Below are 20,199 nucleotides of genomic sequence, written 5' to 3' on the forward strand. Positions count from 1 at the left end.
ACTTCTTTGAAGTTGGATTTTACAGCTCCTCTCTCCGACTCTTTAGTCATTAGAGCCACCTGGTGGCCACAGGGGAAATCACAGGTGGATTACCCACAACTGTCTCTGGTGCCAGAGTCTGCAGAGTCATTTTGAGTCTTGGCTCAAACAAACAACAAAAATGTGTTCGGGTGGAGACCGAGGCATAGGCCAGGCATCCTACTATCTCTTGGTCCCGCTTTGCCTTCAGGACACTGTGTCACACCCACTAGTTATTCCAGATGAATTCCTTGATGTCTGAGTTCATTCATCATTTATTTATTGAGCAGCAGCTATGTGCTCTGTAATGAGAATACAGCAGTGAATGAGATTTCTGCCCTTACGAGCTTACAGTCTAGCAGCCAGCCAGTCATTTTCATCCATTCTCCATTGTTTTCTAGTGATAATAAGAACACTGGAAAATGCACAATGCTAAGAAATCTTAACTCGGGAGAGTGGGATTAAAAAAGAAAGGAAAATCGAAGGAATATTTACGATAATCAAGGTGGAAAGTAGAGGCGTGTGGTGGGGAGCTGAGTTCCTGGCCAGCCAGGGCTATAGAGTGAGAGCCCATCCCAGGTAAAGTACCGGTAGGATGCTCTGGAAGAGAGACTAGTTTGGACAAAATGAGCTCATCTCAGAAGTGCATGCCCTGAGGATGCCATGGGAGCAACAATGTGGCTTTGGTTCTCAAATAGTTTAGGGCTTAGGAAAACAAACACGAATACATGTAAGATCAGTTCAGAGCTGACTAAACATCTGATGGATGGATCCAAACAACGTATGGATTTTTAGACTGCATGGGGCTGCGTGAGGTCCTCAGCATTCATGGATTCAGGAACCACCGAAATCAACGGGGTTGCTTCCACCTTTGTTCATGCTCCCATAGTCACCCTCTCAGAAAACAATGCAGCCCACCCCGTGTCTCATGGAGGTCACATTACCCTCCACTGGAACCTGAGGCCGAGGCTGGGAAGAGGCACTCTCTTTGATTTATTTTTGCCTGATGCCACGAGAAAGTCTGCTTATCTCATTCTTTTCAGTTTTGGTTTTTTTTGTTTTTGTTTTTGTTTTTTTCAAGACAGTTTCTCTGTGTAACAGCTCTGGCTGTTCTAGAACTAACTTTATAGACCAGGCTGGTCTCAAACTCATGGATTTCTGCCTGCCTCTGTCTCCCCAGTGCTGGGATTAAAGCCACCATGCCTGGCTCAGTTTATCAGTTATTCTTAATTCCCCGCCCCTGCTAGGGATGCAGGGAACTAAATTAGCCAATCACCAGGAGAGTTGTCTACCTCCCTTAGCTCCCATCTTTCAGAGTCACCAGCTTAGAAAGTCAACCCTGTCTTCCTTGCCTTCTGTCAATGTCAAAAGGAAGAAGAAAGTGGCCCTCCAGGTCCCTCACTACAATGTCTGATCTACAGGCCCTTTCTCCATTCTGGTTTTTCCTGGAGTCAGTAAATATCTACCTTGTTGCCCCCAAACAGTCAGAAATCTTGCTGTAATATTAATAAAGCAGCAGCCTCTGTTCCTAGAGTGCTCTGCTAATGAACTCCCTTCAAACGGTGCATGTTGACTACACAATAGGTTACATTTTCCACTGTGCAACAGGCCTAGGACAAGCTCACATTCCAAAACCATGGTTTGATAGCAGCCATCAGAACTGTTAGGTGAGGGGGCCAGAGAGATGGCTCAGCGGTTAAGAGCACTGGCAGCTCTTCCAGACGACCTGAGTTCAATTCCCAGCAACCACATGGTGGCTCACAGCCCTCTATTAATGGGATCTGATGCCCTTTTCTGGCATGCAGGTGTAGATGCATGTACATGCAGAAAGAGTACCATGTACATAAAATAAACCTTTAAAAAATATTTTAAAAAAGTGTTAGGTGAAGCTACTGAGTATGCGCCTTCACACTGAAAAGAGCCTGGCTTTCCAAGCTGGGTAGGCTTGGGTTTGCACTGTGGCGCTCTTAGGTTACTAACTAATGTGCTTCTGTGCTACCGAACCTTTCTAAACTCCTAAGGAACTGTCTGTGAAATAGCATTACCAGTATTCACCTTATAGGATAGCTGTATTAAGAAGTATAAAACTCTTAGCATAATTTCTATCCTGAACTGATTAACAGTCATTCACTTTTCCTGGGGTGTCAACTGCTAAACACCTTTAGAAAGGCAATCAACCAACCAACCAAACATAGCTGGTGATAGGAATTTCCAGATCCTGTCTTTGTAAATCCCATCTTCCTGCAAACATCTCCTTCTCATCTTCCATCCCTTCATCCCTGTGTGTCTTTCTCTTACTATCAAAGAGTTCTGCCTGAACTCTACCTCCTTTACACACTCCAAACTGAAAGACCCCAGGTCTCTTCCTATCAATTCTAGGGATTAATTCTCTTCTAGTATCCCCACTAATATGCTCTGAGCAAATCATAGAGGAGCTAGGGATAAGAGCCTTTACATTTCAGAAAGGCACAAGAACCACAGGCCAGTTCCCAGAGGGCAACAGGTGTCTAGGCCCAGGCCCACAGACCCACACCTCTTTTCCTCAAAGCATAGAAAGAGGCAAACTCAAATATAACTTGAGTCCACATGCACATACATCTCCTTTCCTATAACTCTGTGAGGTCATCATTGAAGTAGAGCAGTACTGCGGGTGTGTGAAGTGTAGCATCCATATTAAGAGCGTCAAACTCTTCTTCTTCATCCCGGATCCCGTTTTCTTCCAGGGTATGATCCATGTTCAGATTCTTCCCATCATATTTCCACGTGTAGCTGGCAGCATGTGCATTATACGGGAGATAGCGGTGTAGGATTTCCCACATTGATTCCAGAGCCCCCACCTAAAGAACACAGAAGTATTCACCTCTAGAATTCTGTATGGAACACACACACACACACACACACACACACACACATGCTCCCCAAAGACCAGGAGAAGGAGGGCCCTTGTGCCTAGATCCTTTAGGATTTGCTCTAAGGAAACTGGGGAGAATACCAGAAGTGAATCAGTCCCCCAAAACGACAGTGCATGGATCAGAGTGTCTCCATTAGCAGATAGCACCCTTCAGGCACCCCATAGTCCCAGAGAGGTAAAGCTGAGGCTCCAGCATACAATAAAGACACCAGAGTCCTATCACTTCTAACAAATGGCTCAACAGAGTCCAAGCCAGTGCCTCCCACCTGCCATTGAGTAGACTAAGAGTTCAAATGCTGTCTGCAACAGCACAGATGCCTTTTCCAGGGACCACCATCACTAAGATGCTGGCCTGGACCTATGAAGGAGGCTGGTAGGTGTAATCCAAACATACTTCTAAAATTTCCAACCCTGGGAACCCGGGTCATTTGCTTTCCTGTTCATAACAATGTTTCAGGAAGAAAACATAGCTCCCAGAAATGATTTCTGGTTCCCACTAGCCTGTCCCCAGGCACCATATCCCACCTGCAGTGTGTGCTCCTGCGACGTAAGAGTGTTAATAATCCGGATATTCCGGGTCTTGGCAGACAGCCGCCCCACCTGGTAAGTCGACCCCTTCCACCAGGGCTTCCCGAAGTCATTGGCCCAGTCTGAACGAGGCAGAGGAGGTGGGACGTGCACGAAGCGGCCCCGCGGGGTGCGGTATCTCAAGCAACCAGTCATTGGATCTATGTGCTTGCGAATCTTTGAAAGCAAGGGTTTAGAGAGGATGACAAGAGCAATCACTTTGTCGGGTTCTGGTTATTAACCCGCCGTCCCTCCCCTATCCCCGCTCTCCAGCGTCACTTCCACCAACCCCACATTCCAACAGAACTTACATCTCTAGTCTTTGGATCAAACCAGTGGCTAATGTCCTGGCCTGCAACTTCCAGGATGGGCTTCAGCAGTAGGTCCCCTGGAAAGGAACAGCGGCCGTCAAAGGCCGGCCACCCAAGAGCCAAAACCAGCTCCCCAGCCATCCCCTAACGCGTGTCCCTTACCTTTAAACGCTTGGACAAGGGGCGTCAGATTGTACACATAGCCCAGGTAAGATACCCAAAGGTCTTCGGGCTGGTTGTGTTCCGCTACTTCTGACGGCGTGAAATACCGACGGCGAAAATAGTCAAAGTCTGGCCCCGCCACTAGGCCCCGGCGCGGCATGGCTGCTGTTCTATAAGGCGCCCCGGCTCCCTTGGCTACTTTCTCGCTCCTCGGCATTCTTACTACTACCAGGTTCCAGAGCTACCCAGAGTGCGTTTGTCGCTAACATGGAAACCATTGTCCTTCTCCGGCCACCGTCCGCCGGAGTTAAACTCTGCGTAAGCAGGGCGGGACTTGAGCTGCGCGTGCTCACCGGAAGCACATTCTTGATTCCGGCACCGCGCATGTTGTTGAATTGGTTCTTAGAGAAGATGAAAGCGATCCGGTTGATAACGGAGTCTAGACTACATGAGTTATTTAGGAGTAACAGAAAAAGACGGTGGGGAGACCAGAATAGGAAAAATTTCAAATTTCAGGCATTTCTAAAGGGTGTGTAAGAAATTTCAGGTAAAGTTCTCGCGATATTCTTATAACAGTAGGCATCTATGAGCCTGGGCTGAAATAAAATCTCGCGAGATCTCTGGAGTGGCGGAACCGAAGACGCGGGGGAGTTGTGATCTCACGAAAGGGAAGCGCTTGGGAGCACTCGCGAGATCTGAATACCCCGACCCAAAACGCTCTTAGGAAGTTTAAGGCCCAAAGGCGGTCCCAGGGCCAATGGCCGGAGCTGGGCCAACCATGCTGCTACGAGAGGAGAACGGCTGCTGCAGTCGGCGTCAGAGCAGCTCCAGCGCCGGGGTTAGCGTGGGCTCGGGTTCCGGAGGAGCAGTCGGGCACGACATCGGGCGGAGAGGGGAAGGGGGTGGAGAGGACAGAAAAGAGAACTGCAGCTCCCAGCAGCCCCCGGGCTTCAGGCGGTGCCGCGCGGGCTGCTGGGAGCTGTGGTTCTCCCGGCGCCTGAATTCGTGTCCTGCCCTAGCAGGACTCGGACGGGGAACAGGAGGACTCGCCGGCTGCGCGTGCCCGGCAGCAGCTGGAAGCATTGCTCAACAAGACCATGCGCATTCGTATGACAGATGGAAGGACACTAGTCGGCTGCTTCCTATGCACCGATCGCGACTGTAATGTCATCCTGGGCTCTGCGCAGGAGTTCCTCAAGCCGTCTGGTCAGTGTCCAGGGAATACACACCTTCTCGGGAATGCGGCGGAAACGTACCGCAAGGCATTTCCTCTTGCGGGCCTTACTGCACCCCTCATTTTCCGGGGCGAGACCGATGCTTGCCTGCCGTTTCTGATGCTTTGACCTTTTTTTCCAGATTCATTTTCTGCGGGGGAACCCCGTGTGCTGGGTCTGGCCATGGTACCAGGACATCACATCGTTTCTATCGAAGTCCAAAGGGAGAGCCTGGCGGGGGCCCCGTATCTCTGACCACAATCGCACTTCTCTTTGAGACCATTAAAACCTATGATCAAAGTGGTCGGTGTCTGTGTGGAGGTCCGATGCCAGGGCAGGGATAGCACACCCCACCCTCAAGAGAAGGTTTATCTGAGTTCAGGAGCTTTCTCTACCCGCCCCCTCAACCTAATGCCCAGGAGTACCAAAGCCTCCCGCATGTTATGAGTTTTAAGGCAACAGGCTCTAGGGTGGGCCCCTCCATCTTCCCTCCCACGCTGCTGCTGCAGATTGTAGCGGGAGGGGGTGTCATCCTGCTCCGGAAGACCCATTGTTTCCCCACCCCGGCCTGGCAACACTTAGTTCCTTTAAGCTGGGGTCAGAGAACGGGCTCGGGTCCCCAAGGGGAGCTGGGTAGGCAGCCGAAGCAAGGCCCCCTCTGAGCTATTAATGGAGAAGTGACTTTGGGGTCAGGGTCAGAACTCTGGGGTCTAACCAGGAAGAACGGGCTGATGCGATAAGGCCAAGGCAGGATGCTGGAGGATGCTCTGTCTGCCGGTTTGGAGTCTCAGGGATGTGTTTCCCACTCCTGAGCCCTGGGCAGGGACGACTGTGTATATGCCACCCCTGTATTCACAGAGCACATCCATTTCATAAATTCTTTATTATTTGTGATGGTTTCTTCTCTAGCCCTGTCCCTCAGTCTCGTAAATATTAGAGGAGCTGCACCAGCAAAGGAAGTCACAAGGTCCAGATCTCCTATTTACGCTAGGAGAGGGAAAGAAAATGTGCAGGGTCCAGCCCAAAGGTTCAGGATTCCGATGAGATTTTCTGGGGCATGGGAATTTTCGCCAGCATTGGGTCCACAGGTGATGCTGTGCCGTCAAAGGGATGCTAGGACCTGACTCAGGCAGTGGTAAGGAGCAGGACAGGGCAGAATAGCCCTGGGCTTGCTTCAGGTCCTTTCGTGACCAGGAGGACAATGGACAGAATTCTTGACTCCACGCACCTCAAACCCAGACCTTTCCCGGTGTGGGAACAGCCCGGGACCCCGGTGAGGCCGGGATTTGCTTCGGCTGTGGGATGCGCCGGCGCCTGTAGAGGGCTCGGCTGTAGGGTACTAGGCAGTCGGCCAGGCGTAGGCGCAGGCAGAGACGGCGGTAGGTGGCCAAGGCAAGCACAAGCAGCGGCACCAGCAGCAGGAATCCAGTGACCAACAGGGCGGTGAAGCCTGGGTCCCGCAGATGGGCGGTGCAAGGGGGTGCCTGGGAGCGCAGGAACTGCAGATAAGAGACATCAGACTCTAGCTCACTGGACCACACTGCCCCGGAGGGAAACAGCCCAGGTCGGGAGGTTGTGGCTCAGAGACACCCCAACATCTCCACCCCTCGGGCCCCATGCTTACCTGAGAGTGGCAGAGAAAGCCGAAGCCTAACATGGTGACAGCGGGTAGCAAGATGGTCCCCAGGACCAGTGTCAGCAGGAGAAGATTGAAGACGGCCACCAGCAGATTCTGAGCCGTCACTAGCACCGCACAGGCCCAGCAATCCAGGGGATCCCGGGGCTCCGGGCTGCCAGCGAGAACCGAGCGTTGGGCTCCGGGGACCTCCGCCATGGCCTGGCTGGTTCCCGCCCCGCAAGGCTGCGGCCCTTATAGCCCTCTTTCCTGCCCCTCCCCCGGGGCAGCCTCTCCCCACCCCACCCCCAACCACCTTATCCTGGAATGCAGCTCTAGGATTAGGCATCCTCATCCCAAGGAGCAGACCGTGGCTCTGGACATTCCACAGGCGCCCCCGGGGAGGGGCCCGCCACCGCCAGGGTCTACGCTGCCCTCCCATCCATCCATCAATCCCCGGCCCTTCACTGATACTCTACGGCCATCATCAAAACACAAGGCTCCTTTTTTTTTCCTGCTTTTATTTTTAATATTAATATTCTCACACAAAAATCACCGAAAATAGGGTAGGGTTGGGAAGACCCCTCTGCCCCTGGGGCAGAGGGACAGTGCAGTGCGAGGGGGCGGGACTGTAAACCCCCCACCCCTCCGCAGCCCCAGCGGGAGAAAACGAACTAAGAAAATGAAAATAAAGCCCCAGAGAAACTCACCCCAGGGTGTCCCTGCCCCAGTGAGGCCCTGCCCTGGGCTGTTTCACGCCTTTAAAAAAAAAGGGGCGGGGGGGGGGGGATGGTGGTGGTGGAGGTGTCCAATGTTTTTTAAATTGGCCGAGGCTGGGGAGGACAGGGTTCCTTTTCCTCATAGTTCTTTCTTTAAAACTTTTATTTTTTTATTTTATTTATTTATTTTATTTTTTTTACAAAATACCATTTAAGTTCCCACTTCTTCCCCTACAGTACAGGAGTCGCTCACCCTCAGGTGGGGTTGGGGTCGGGTCGGGAGTGGGGATACTGGTCCAAGAAAGTGCAGGACGTAGGGGAGGGGAGCGGGTTTGAGCACCATGAGAGCCCGGCTGGAGCCGCGGGCGGGCGGAGACGGACGGGCCAAGCCCGGACATATACTGGGGCGCAAGGAGAGCCCAGGAGCGGGCCTCCCAAAGAGGCAGGAGGGATGGCTTCGGGGTGCAGGAGGTCGGGTTTTCCCAAAAAAAAGAAAAAAGAAAAAAAAATGAATAAATAGAGGTGAGTGGGACTGTTATAAATTAAAAACCAAAAACAAAAAAAGGAACAAAAATACAAATCATAACCAAGTGAATAAACAGAGACATATACAGGGATCACAGCTAGCATTGGAAGTAAAAAAAGGAGGTCCTGGGGAGGGTAAAGCCCATAGAAAGAATCTCATTAAAAACCTCGGCTGCCGAACGTCTATGTACACAACGAGCCGCGAGCGTCTGCGCCGGCGGGCGGCGGCGGGCGGCGGGCGGGCGGGCAGGCTTGAGGGAACCCGTATGTGACCCCCGCCGCCGCCGCCGGAGCCTGGTCCTTGTGTCTGTTGCTAGAAAGGCCAAAGTCGGTGAGGGGAGGCGCTGCTGGGCGAGGGGCTGCCGGCCCCTCCCCGTCTCCCATTTTTTTTCCTTTTTTTTTTCCTCGTATTTGTTAAAAAAATTGTTTTTTCTTAATAAATTAAGTGAGGGGAGCTGCCAATAAGGGTGGAAGGGCTGGGCCCGACCCCCTTCCCGGCCAGAGGCGGGACCTAGGTCCAGCCCAGGCGTGTGCTGGTGGCCCCGCCGCGCCCTGCGTGGGCGGGCGAGCGGGGCGTCCGGCCTCATCGCGACGTGCTGGCGGGAGCCTGCAGGGACAGAGCGGGGCTTCAGCGGCGGGCCGCGGGGTCCGGCCGCCCCGCACCCCGCCGGGGCGGCCCCGCCGCGCTCACCAGCGTGAAGGCATCGTAGGCCTGCGCCAGCTCCTCCGTCCGGTACTGCTCTAGCACCACCACGCCCTGCAGGCCCGCGCTCCGACGGCGCGCACAGCCCTCGCAGTGCACCAGATACGTGTTTCGGCTGCCGTTCTCACTCGTAACGAACAGGATGTTGAACACCTCCACCTGGCCAGGAGGAAGGGGCTGGCTGTCACCCGGGAGGCCGCCTCCTGCGGGCACCCTGGGGACGGGGCGGCGCCCACGCGCTTCACTCACATCGCATTCGTTGCAGTAGTAGGCAGGCTCATCCTTGACGCGGCCTTGGTAAGCGATCTTCTTCCCGGCCCGCACCAGGCTCTCCCGCTGCACCTGGCAGTGCTTCATCGACTGCAGGAGGCAGAACCTGGCAAGGGCCGAAGGTGGTATTGAGTCAAGACTGCAGAAGGAGAAGATGTGCCAGGGCTGGGGGGGGGGGGGGGCAGGGGCTGAGCCCCCAAGACCTTAGCCCCAGGAACTTCCCTAGGCTCCCTTTTCATTTCTGAGTTGTATTTCCTGTCTTGAGTACGTCACGGTTGACATTTCGAGGGTGTGTGTGTGTGTGTGTGTGTGTGTGTGTGTGTGTGTGTGTGTGTCACAGGAAACAAAGGCTGTGAGATGAGAACAGGGGTTTTGTCAGCCTCCTGGGCACAGGGACTTCTGTGAACATGCTGCAGACGTGGATGAAGACATGGGTAAGATGCAGCGGGCGTCAGGAGAACAAGGGTGGGGAACGTGTCGGGTGGAGGGGGCTGCTAACCACACAGGGCCTCACTTGATCATCTTGAACAAGTCGGGGTCGCTGATTTTGACCGTCCGAGCTACGTTCCAGGACACGTGAATCATGGGCACAATGGACTTGACGTTCTTCACCTCGTTCCACTCATACCGCTCCAGGGCCAGCTGGTACTGATAGGCTGCAGGCCAGAGGAAGTCCCTGAGACTCTCAGATAAGTCCCAGCCGGCTCTTCCCTCAGACCCACCTCTCCCGAACAGGCCTCACTCCTCACACCCTTCAGTGTACCATGTTGACCCCTGCCTCTCACCGGTGAGGGGCCCCACGTTCCAGGCAATGTTGTTGCACCAGCCAGTAGCCTGCACCCAGTGCACAGTCCCTGCGTTGATCCACACAAGGTCCCCAGGGCGCTGCACGAAGCGGTAAACAGGGATATTGGACGCATAGAGGTCATCCAAGATTGGCCACCAGGAACCAGTCAAGTAGTCCACACCGTGCCTGTGGAGTGGGCAGCCACAGGGTCAGGTGAGAGACCCAAGGGCCCGATGTGGTGGGGGGACTAGCAAGGGGGTGGTGCGCACCGATCGCAGAAGGCGCTGATGGTCTCCCAATAGTGCTCGTGCACCGCAAACCACTCACAGTCCCCGGGGCCAATGTTGATATTGACAGAGCAGAAATTGTTATTCTCTTGGTGGCCTGCAGAGGGAGATAGAACGTCAAGGATGGTCCGAGGCAAGGCTGCACCCGCGACAGCCCCGCCCTGTGCCCTCATTGGCCGGCCAGCGGGCTAAGCACCGAGTGCGCACTTCCCACTTCCCGCACCATGCGCGCAGGGTGCGGATGCGCAGGGTGCGGATGCGCAGGGTGCGGATGCGCAGGGTGCGGATGCGCAGGGTGCGGATGCGCAGGGTGAGGAGCACACCTGGCGTTCGGCTGCCAGGGACCTTCATGTACAGCTGCACAGTGTTCATGCCCAGGATGGTGTGGCCCACGTGGCTGAGCATGTTGCCTGTGGACGTTACCCGCATGAAGGCGGGCAGTTTGAGCAGCTCCTGGAGCTGGGGCTTCCACCTGCGAACACAGGGATGCCGACGAGGTAAGAGGGTATCCAGACAAGCACCTGGCAGGGTGTCGGCCAGCCTCAGCGGTCTAGCCCCACTGACCTCTTGGCATCAGACAGGTCGATGTTAGTGCCAAACTTGATGATGTGGTGGTTCTTGGGGTCCGGCGCGCTGCTGCTGGAAGAAGCAGACAGGATGTTGGCGAACCAAGGGAGCGAGAGCGCACAGCCAGGGGGACAGAATTACACTTTACCTGGGAGGGGTTCCTGTAGTGCTGTCGGGTTCCTCGGACTCCTCGTCCTCGCTCTCCTTCTCCTCCTGCTCGGTCAGGTGGGGAGGCGGGTCTGGGTCAGCGCCGCCGCCCTGAAGGCCACCCAGTCCCACCCGGGCACCCCCCTGCTGCCTCGTGCATGCACCTCACCTGCAGGGACTCCTGAAAGGAGGAGGCCTGGTACTGTGCGTACTTGGCGATGGTGGTGTGTGAACGGGAGCTCTCGCAGGGCCAGATCTGCCTTGTGCTGTCAGGTCCCAGTTCTCGTCCGAGGGCTGCTGCACCTGGGTGCGCACCTCCACGGTATGCTCGCCGCTGGCCTCCACCAGTGTCTTGGTGGAGAAGAGGCCTAAGTCTGTGGGGAGTGCCAACAGGATGTCACCCAGGGCAGGAGGCCCCTCTCACCCTGGCCCTTCCCACTGACTGGCCGGCCTCGGATGAAGGCGAAATGGATGGGACAGAACTCAGCACCCAGGAACTGACAAGAATCCCAGCCCCGGGAAGCTGGCGAGGCTGCCTTCTTTGGGCCCTCCCCAGCCCCTTTCTTCAACTTCAGGCCTCAGTCTCTCAACTAGAATTCTCAGACGTGCATATGGCCACACAGTAGGCCATCAGTGAATGGCAAGTGGCCACTGGAACAAGGGAAAGATGTAGTCAAGCTTGAAATGCCCCTCGAATTACTCAGTGGGAGGAAAGGGAACAAGACCGACCTTTACATTTCTATATAGTTTCCTCTAGTTTTATACTGTTTACAATTTTGCACAATAAAAGATCAAAAAAGAGAAAAACCAAACCGTGGGTCAGAAGTAGTCTATGATCCATTCTTTACATTTGTTTGGTTTTTGGAGACAGGGTTTCTCTGTGTAGCCCTGGCTGTCCTGGAACTCACTATGCAGACTAGGCTGGCCTCACAGAGGTCCGCCTGCCTCTGCCTCCCGAGTGCTGACACTAAAGGCCTGCACCGCCTGGCTCATTCTTTTCATAGAAACACTGAGAAAACCAGAAGCGACTCTAACCACTCCTGAGATCCATCTTCCCATGTGTCCACTTCTGGGGACAGAAATGGCAGATGAGGACATCTCAAGGCTGGCTGGCACACCACTCAGGGCACTTCTCATTGCCTGTGCCTGACTGAGTACGGAGATCCTTAGAATCGCTGGGCAAGTCTGAAAGCATGGGGGTGGTTCTCCAAGGGTTCCACATACCACAGTCCTTACAGCCCCCCCCACACTCACTGAGCCGAAGGGAGCCGGCCAGGCCCCTGATCACGGTGATGGGGTTCCGGGGGTCTGTACAGAACTGCAGCAGCACTGGTGAGAAGGCGTCCCGTTTGCTCTCCAACTACGACAGGAGACGCGGGGTCAGAGCCTCTGCCCAGGCTCCAAGTACCCAACCCAACCCTCTGGGAAGGGCGGTGCTGGGGGCAGAAGGCACACATACATAGATGCTGGGTGTAGGGGGGTTGAGTTTTTCCCGGGGCAGCTTCTCCTCAGTGTTGATCTTCGGCTTCACAGACTGGGCAGGGGAAAGGTAGGACTCTCGAAATTTCCCTTTCACCTTGGCATTCCTGCGGGGGGACCACAGAATAGGGTCAGAAACGTGAGGTAAATGAGCAGGAGCCCATCCCAGGACAGGGAGGCAGCCTCGGGTATTACGGCCCCCGACTCACTTGCTGGCACGCATGACGTCTGCAGCACAGTGGCTGATGGTGAGGTCCGCCATGCGAAGCCGCCGCTCTTCCACCTCAGACGCAATGAAGGTCTCCTTGTCGCCGCTCTCTACCTTGATGAGCCTGATCTTCAGCTCCTTGGGAGGGCCCTCACTAAGTGACCGGAGCTTCAGCATATCTGCACGGCTCACACCCGGGGGCCCTGGAGCTTCCTCTCGGGTCTTCTTCCCAGGGACGGGGGCTGATGGGGGTGTTGGCTGAGCAGAGGGGTGCAGGAGCAGGTGGGGGCGTTGGAGCTGTGGGTGTCTTGACTTTGGAAGCCCCACCTAGATCGGGCCGGGCCTTTTCCGCCCTGGATTTCTTCACTCTGCAAGTCCAGGTACCCAGCACCCTTCGACTCTTCTCTTTGGGAGCCTTGGCCTTGGCCTTCGTCCTCCCCTCCCGGGGCCGACGGACGACCCACACTGTCCCTACAGGCCCGTCTGTGCCTCCGATGCTCCTTCTGCCGACGCTTGCCACTACCTGGAGCTGCCGCTGCCGCTGCCGCTGCCGCCGCCCCGCCACTCTCCTCCTTGGCCTGTGCAGGAGGCGGCAGCAGTGGCCCTGTCCCATTGTCCACTGGATCGGCTATGTCCACCGGGTCTGCAGGGTGGGTGGCACTCCGGCCCACCCGCTCCACAAGGGTCTCACAAGCCCGACTGATCTCTTCTAGCACCTCAGACTCAGAACGAGCAGGGGGCAGCGGCAGAGGTGGGGGCAGCTGGGCAGGGGTCACGGGGCCTGGTGCTGGCTCTTCACCTGCCCTGCGCTCCCGGGCCCAAGGCCCGCCTGAGGTAGAGAACTGAGATGACAAGGAAGCAGAGGGCTTGGGGGAGCCCTGGGCGCCGGGGGCCAATGAAGTGGGTGGTGGGGCGGTAGCACCTGATGCAGGACTAGAGGAATACTGAGTGGTGGGCAAGGACCCGGGCCTGGTTGAAACAGCTGCTCCAGTCCCCCGGTAACAGTACTTTTGTCCCTCAAGAACAGAGGCCAATGATTTGAGCAGGCTGGCTGGGCTGGCTGGTGGAGGTGGTGGGGGCTGTGACTGGGGAGGTGGAGGAAACTTGGCTAGAGGCGGTGGCGGCGGCAGGGCTGGTGGTGGCTTCTTCTCCTCTTCTTGGATGGTGGTGGTGGCGGTGGTGGTGGTGGTGGTGGTCGTGGAGGCAGCGGCGGCAGCAGCAGTGGTGGTGGTTGGGGCTGTGTCACTGGGAAATGGAGGCTGGAGAGAAGCGAAGGGTTCTTTGAGTGGGGGTGGGGGGACCACGCCTGCCTCCTGCTGCTGCTGCTCCTCCTCCTTTCGAATGGATTCATCCAGCATCTTCATGATGTTAGCTAGCCCGTCAGGTAGGATCTTGAATTCAGCTGGCTCTTCGAACTGGTCCTCCAGCGGAGTTGGTGGGAAATCGAACAGCCTCGGGCCTCGGGCCGGCAGCTCTCCAGCCCCAGGAGGCACAGGCTGGGGGCCTTGACTCAGAGAGCCTGGGGGTGGCCCCTGCCCCACCTCGGGGGTCTTTGGGAAGGAGACCCTGGGCCGGGGGCTCTCCGAGCGCCTGAAGCTTCCTGAGGTATTTTGGTGGCAGGAGGAGGGAGGGGCTGGAGGCAAGGCAAGAGTCAGTGGTGGAAGAGGTGGGTCCTGGGAGCTCAGTGTTGGGCTAGATGGCCTGGGAAGGGGGTCTATACTTCTGGCCAGATAGGGGGGTGGAGGGAAGGGCACAGGCCCAGTAGGACTACTGCTGTGGCTGCTGCTGCTCTTGCTGCTGCTGCTGCTGCTGCTGGTGGTGGTGGTGGTTGGCGGAGTGGGAGGGGTATGCGAATCCTGAGTGCCCACAGAAAAGCGGGGGGTTGGAGGACCCAAGAAGCCATCACGGTGGGGAAGGGGCGGGGGAGGACGGGGAGGCCCCTCAGCACCGAAGAAGAGCTCCCCTAAGATCTCTCCATCCTCTCGGGCCGAGCCTGAGCGGCAGGCTGAGCTCTTCATCCAAGCAGGGGGTGGTGGAGGGCGTTGGAGGCGAGGACAGGGGGGTGGAGGGGATGGCGGGGTCCCAGGTGGCAGGGATAAGTGGGGGAGGAGCAGCAGGGGCTGTCAAAATGGTTTCCGACTGCTGTGTGCCGAGGGCCCCCAGGCGGGCCTGGTGAGGGAGATCTCCAGCGCAGGAGTTTGGTAATGGTCAGCGCCAGGCTGCAAGGACAGAGTGAGGAGATGAGAGTGCCATTCTAGCCCCAGGGACACCCCCACCCACCTTCAGCCCGAGGTCGTCGCGTACAATGCCTGGGCTCGGCTCCACACCCCGAAGACCAGTGTTGTTACTGCTGCTGCTGCTGCTGCTGCTGGTACCGGGGAGGCCAGGGGGCCGGGAAGGGGCGTAAGGCACGCAGGCGGTAGATGCTGCTGGTGAAACGCTGGAGTCCATCCGCGACCTCTGAACTCTGCTCTCTCTAAGGTCACTTCCGGGGGGACGGGTGGCAGGCAGGCAGCCATGGCTCTCTGCTCCTGGGGGTCGGGGACCTGGACCAAGGGGTGTGGCTGGGACCAGCCGGTGGCTGGGCGGGTGAGCAGTGTAGGCAGGAGCTGGGTATGGATATGAGTGAGCAGCGAGTGTCGCTGCTCCTGTGGGAGAGAAACGAGGGCGCAGTGAGGAACGGAACAGACAACTTTCAGGAGGCGAAAGATCGCAAGTATGAGAGAGGAGCTTACCTGGCGCTCTGGGGGTGCTGAACCCTTGCGCTCGGGGCCCCAAGCATCTCCATGCAGGGTATTCCACAGCCCTGGCTTAGTCAGCTGAAATGGAGGACTAATAGCCAGGCTGGGCAGTGGTGGTGGGGGTGGAGGTGGTGGGGGTGGGGGTGGTGGTGGTGGTAATGGTGGTGGAGGGAGCGGCAGACCTGGGGGAAGGCCAGCCTAGAAGAGAAGAGAGCGTGAAAAACCCTCTGCCTGCTGACCACCCCGGTCACACCTGTCCATCCCCGCCTCCTCTGCCTGCTGACCACCCCCGGTCACACCTGTCCATCCCCGCCTCCTCTGCCTGCTGACCACCCCCGGTCACACCTGTCCATCCCCCCTCCTCTGCCTGCTGACCACCCCCGGTCACACCTGTCCATCCCCGCCTCCTCTGCCTGCTGACCACCCCGGTCACACCTGTCCCTCCCCCCGTCCTCTGCCTGCTGACCACCCCCGGTCACACCTGTCCATCCCCCCGTCCTCTGCCTGCTGACCAGCCCCGGTCACACCTGTCCATCCCCCCTCCTCTGCCTGCTGACCAGCCCCGGTCACACCTGTCCATCCCCCCCTCCTCGGCCTGCTGACCACCCCCGGTCACACCTGTCCATCCCCGCCTCCTCTGCCTGCTGACCACCCCCGGTCACACCTGTCCATCCCCGCCTCCTCTGCCTGCTGACCACCCCCGGTCATACCTGTTCAGAGCTGCAGCCTCTCCTGCGCTTGCCTCCGGGGCTCAGGCCCTCCTCTCCTGAGGGGCCCGAGAGTGCTGCCGGAGGCATAGGCTGTACCACCGGGGGTTCCGCAGATCGCTTCACTGGAGGACCCCCTCGCTTAGCCCCATAGTTCCGTTTGTGCTAAAAAACAAGCAGAGAGATGATGGCCCAGGGCCCGGCCGACCACAACTCCCTTTCCTGATTCACTGGGCTTCAGTCTCACCTCAAGGTGCAGCAAATTCCATACTTGCTCCAGGGGGGGCAGGACCTTGGCTCTGTGCTGACAGGAGCCAGCATGAAAGTTCCAGAGCTGGGCCTGGGCGGGGAGGAAAGGGCAGAGGGAAAGGGCAGATTTAAGATGAACGGGGACATTGAGCTAAATGGGCAATCCCGGCCACCTGTGTCCTGCCTCGTCTCACCTGCTGCAGTCGGCCAATTCGGGGCCCCAGCTCAGTGAAGCTTCCTCCGTATCGAAGGGCCCTGTGGTAGCAGCATATGGCCTCCTCGCTGTCATGCTCTGACTCATACAACTGTCCAAGCTGTTCCCATAACCCTGGCTGGGCTGGCTCCCGCAGCAACGCCTGGACACAGCCATGCAGGGATTCCAGCTTCCCGTGGAGGGGTCTTGGGTTGGGTGTCCTATGGAGTAGGAGTTGGGAGTGATCAGGCTTAAGGAACATTTCAAGGCCTCAGTTTTACCTCCAACCCTAGAACTTTTGAATCCCCCACTTACCCAGGAGCATAATAGGGTTTGTTTGGGTGTCCGGAGCTACTGCCATGGGAAGGTGGTAGAGGAGCAGGGAGAGGGGGCTGCCCAATGCTGGCAGAGCATCTGTAAAGAGAAAAGGTCTGTTACGGATTGCCAGAAGTAATCTTGCTCCCTAGAAAGGAGGAGTTAGAGAGAAGAGCAGGGGAGGCTGGTGTCTGGGCCACAAAATAACAGAAACTCATGGAGAATGACAGAAATGGATAGAGCAGACCAGAAGAGGAATGCCTGGAGATAGGACTCACGGCCCAATTCTCACCTGCCTCCAGGCAGCCATGAGCTTCGAGGAGGAGGATGGGGTGGGCAGGGGCTCCAGGCCCCAGCACAGCTCAAGCCCCCAAGGGCAAAGGCTTCCCGTGCAGAGCGGGCCCCTGGAGGGTCCCACTGCCCGATGCATCCAGCCTAAGTCAGGGACAAGAGATCATGCTCTAACGGGGGACAAAACACTCATCTGTACATTCAGCTAAACCAGCCCCGGCCTTTCCCTTACCAGGTCAGCAGTGGCCCAGAGCCCTGGAGATGGGGCACGCCCCCCTGCCCCAGCTCTCTGGCACGATGGTCCAGCTCCGACTGCTCTCAACAAGAGTGCTCACTATTTCCAGATGGCAGTCACTGGCCTTCCACGACCAATTCTACAGCGGGAAGAAAAGTACACTGAATTTGCCAGCACAGTCAGGGCCCAGTGGGAGACTGAGGGCCAAAAGCCGGGGCAGACACCGGCATAAGGAGCCCCTAGAAGCCCGCAAGTGGAGTGACAGGAGTATGGACAAGTAGCGGGGAGAGGGTCAACAATCGGTACAAGGCAGCCGCTGTACAGTCTGACAGGCTTCCAATCCTGAGCTACTAGGGCGACCTACCGCGCGGCTGCTTACCCAGCCTCCGTGGGAGCGTCCTCTCACAGCTTCAAAAGCTTCAGAGATTTAGCCAATCACAAGACTGCTCTCTCCCCAGAAAGCCAATCATCACCCTTGTCTCCGCCTCAGTAACAGCCTGGCAGGAACCAATAGGAGCGAGGTTAACCGAGCACTCCGCGGCCTCCGGAGGAGGAGCGGCAGGGCCGGTCAGACAGGCTCGCCCTAGGGTGACCCCGGGGTGACCCCAAGGCTCCCACCTAGGGTCCACATCTGGATCAGAAACCGGTGGCCGGCAGGGCAGTAGCCTCCAGCTGGCTAAGACCCACGCGAGTGAGGCTGGGGAAATCACTCGCTACTGGACCTGGGGACAAGCCTCACACATCCACCCAACTGGCAATGGTCCCCGCCAGTCCGTTCGAGTCGTCCTCTGTCTCACCACCCCAAGGACGGACAGCAGACCCACGCACGTCGCAGACAAAGGCAGCGCTCCCCCTCCTCACTTGCCATCGCCCCCCCCCGACAGACTCTCCGCTCGATCACTCCGGTGGAACTGCTTAGGTCTAGCCATCACAGCCAACCCAGCACCCAGGCCGGCCAGCGCCTGTCGGAACGCTCCGCCTCCAGCGCCGGACCCAGTCCGAAATCACGGTCAAGTCCCCAGCCTCATACCAAGTTCCTCCTCCAGCTCCTCCACTTTCCCTGGCTCTGAGTCGTCAACACCGGTCGGCCCCCTCGGCCAGTCCCCCAACTCAGCCCTCCAACTTCGGGGAAGCTGAGCACCGTGGAGTGGTCCCTCTCGCGTGGCTCCTGTATCCTCTATGCCCTTTCCCTGCCGGGGCCACGCGGTTCCCCACGGCCCACGTGGCCCCCACCCCCCCCGGGAGGGGGGATTTCGGGGGTTGCCCGTGACGTGGCCACTTGCGCAGCGGAAGCGATGTGTGTAAAGGGGGGGGGGGTCCTTCGGGAGAGAGAGGAGGGCGGGGCCCAGCAGGCAGTGACATCACCCCTGTCCCACTCTCACCGCCTACTCCCTTAAAGAACCCAGAACCCGTTTCACTTCCTCCTTCTCGCCAACCCCCCCCCCCCACTCACTCCTTCCCGTCGAAGCTGACGGGACCCACAACGGACACAGTCCTCCACGCTCCCTCTAGCCCCAGCTCTCCCTTCTCGACTCTCCGAGCCCTGCAGCCGCTTCCCTGCGCATACCCCAGGTCCCAGCAGGTAGGGAGCCGGCTCCGCTCCCGGGATCGGTCCATTGAGAGTCTAGAGTACAAAGAGCGGCGAGAGGCGAGTGTCGAGTACAAAGCCGCGGGGGCGGGGCCAGCGCTCCAGCTGGAGAAAGCGCCGGGCAGGAAGCCGGGGGAGAGCGCGCGGCGAGGGGTTGGGGGCGGCTGGAAAGTTCGCCTTGGCCGAGAAGTCTACACTGCGGGGAAATTTCCAGCCAGCCCACAAAGGCCGAAGGGGTTCGGGCGAAAACAGTCTTCCCTCCCGCCGGGGCAAGGTCATCTGTGCGTGAAAAGTGTTCGGACCCGGCAGACGCCCGCAGGCTGCCCGGTCCCCCGGCCCCGGTGGGACCCAGCTCGCGCTCCGCGGACTCCTCGGTTCGCGCGGAGCTCCGAGGGTCGGAACTCTCCCGAGGCTGCTGCAGTCCGTCAGTTACCAAGCCCCGGGACACGGACAACGCTAATGTGGTCAAGTGCAGCCCACACCGGCTGCCCCAGACAAGCCCTGTGAGGGGGGCCAGGGGACCAGACGTGGACCGGCGGCGGCGCGGGGTACCAGGTGTCAGAGAAGCAGGCACCCTGCTAAGGAAGTGGTGCCCAGAACGCTGCTAGTTACCAGGAAATGCAGCTTCCCCTTCTGCGATGATGACACTTCCCCTCGGCCACTTCCCCTTTCCCACGGGGAACTGACTCAGCTTTCCCCAAACTAGCGAGTTCCGTCCCCCTCCAGCCCTCCGGATCTTCAGCCTTTATCCACCACCTCCCACGACGACACCACGGACGGCGACGGAGCGCCCCAGAACAAAACTTCCTGTACCCTGAGCGTGATCTCGCCCACCACCACCGACCTGTGTCCCCCCCGACCAGGGACGCAGGCGCCTGACTTCCCATCCGCCCCACGAACAAAGCCTTTCTCAGGGTCTGAATCAGGCTCGGGGTGGGGGGTGGGGGTGAGTCACTCAGAAAACCATCCCCGGTTCCCACTGACTCAGCCCCCGCCTCCCTCGGCTCGCACAGACACACAGTCAGAGGCAGACACAACTCCTCAGCCCACACACGGCTCACCACGGGTCCCGCGGAATTTCCCCTCCGTCTCCCTCCAGACGGCCCCACCCCGCGCCGGGCAGCCCGGCCGCCGCACTCACACCTGTTCCTCGGTCGCCGCCGCCGCCGCCGCCGGCTGGCTCGCCGTCCACTCTCACCTACACTCTCGCTTTGAGGCAGGAGTGGCCCTCCCCGGCTCCCAGGGCTCATACTAACCAAGGGGAGGGGGCAACCGGGGACAAGCACAAAGACAGACACCCCCAGACTCCTCGAAGGCAGACGGAAGGCAGACGCACACGTCCACGACCGGGCTGGGAGACGGACACACTTCTGAGGCTGACAATCCAGCC

The 20,199-nt window shown here is 58.0% G+C and overlaps 4 protein-coding genes across 4 annotated transcripts; 1 reads left to right on the top strand and 3 right to left on the bottom strand.

Moving 5' to 3' along the window:
• Positions 1-2,590: 2,590 nt before the first annotated feature.
• LOC131917255 (cytochrome b5 domain-containing protein 1) lies at positions 2,591-4,611 on the bottom strand. The gene is made up of 4 exons (XM_059270967.1): positions 3,970-4,611; positions 3,808-3,884; positions 3,455-3,673; positions 2,591-2,855 (listed from the first exon to the last, which is right to left on the bottom strand). Exons 1-4 carry the CDS (start codon positions 4,184-4,186, stop codon positions 2,625-2,627), a joined length of 744 nt encoding a protein of 247 aa, XP_059126950.1. The 5' UTR covers positions 4,187-4,611; the 3' UTR covers positions 2,591-2,624.
• Positions 4,530-5,483, top strand: Naa38 (N-alpha-acetyltransferase 38, NatC auxiliary subunit). The gene is made up of 3 exons (XM_059270968.1): positions 4,530-4,807; positions 4,992-5,175; positions 5,326-5,483. The coding sequence occupies exons 1-3, from the start codon at positions 4,727-4,729 to the stop codon at positions 5,436-5,438; spliced, it is 378 nt and encodes a 125-aa protein (XP_059126951.1). The 5' UTR covers positions 4,530-4,726; the 3' UTR covers positions 5,439-5,483.
• A 564-nt stretch (positions 5,484-6,047) lies between these two features.
• Positions 6,048-7,028, bottom strand: Tmem88 (transmembrane protein 88). The gene is made up of 2 exons (XM_059269445.1): positions 6,808-7,028; positions 6,048-6,682 (listed from the first exon to the last, which is right to left on the bottom strand). Exons 1-2 carry the CDS (start codon positions 7,015-7,017, stop codon positions 6,413-6,415), a joined length of 480 nt encoding a protein of 159 aa, XP_059125428.1. The 5' UTR covers positions 7,018-7,028; the 3' UTR covers positions 6,048-6,412.
• Positions 7,029-8,323: 1,295 nt separating this feature from the next.
• On the bottom strand, positions 8,324-17,125 carry Kdm6b (lysine demethylase 6B). Its single transcript, XM_059270969.1, is given in 27 exon segments — positions 8,324-8,649; positions 8,734-8,904; positions 8,995-9,121; positions 9,530-9,671; positions 9,801-9,988; positions 10,072-10,186; positions 10,413-10,561; positions 10,654-10,725; positions 10,805-10,869; positions 10,973-11,070; positions 11,073-11,177; positions 12,058-12,163; positions 12,263-12,389; positions 12,492-12,760; positions 12,762-12,840; positions 12,842-12,872; positions 12,875-12,944; positions 12,946-14,709; positions 14,795-15,120; positions 15,123-15,138; positions 15,226-15,429; positions 15,942-16,103; positions 16,186-16,278; positions 16,382-16,601; positions 16,696-16,794; positions 16,988-17,109; positions 17,111-17,125. Coding segments are annotated over 27 exon segments (4,959 nt in total). The 3' UTR covers positions 8,324-8,625.
• Positions 17,126-20,199: the final 3,074 nt, after the last annotated feature.

The sequence above is a fragment of the Peromyscus eremicus genome, chromosome 8a (assembly GCF_949786415.1).
Source record: "Peromyscus eremicus chromosome 8a, PerEre_H2_v1, whole genome shotgun sequence".
Lineage (NCBI taxonomy): Eukaryota > Metazoa > Chordata > Mammalia > Rodentia > Cricetidae > Peromyscus > Peromyscus eremicus.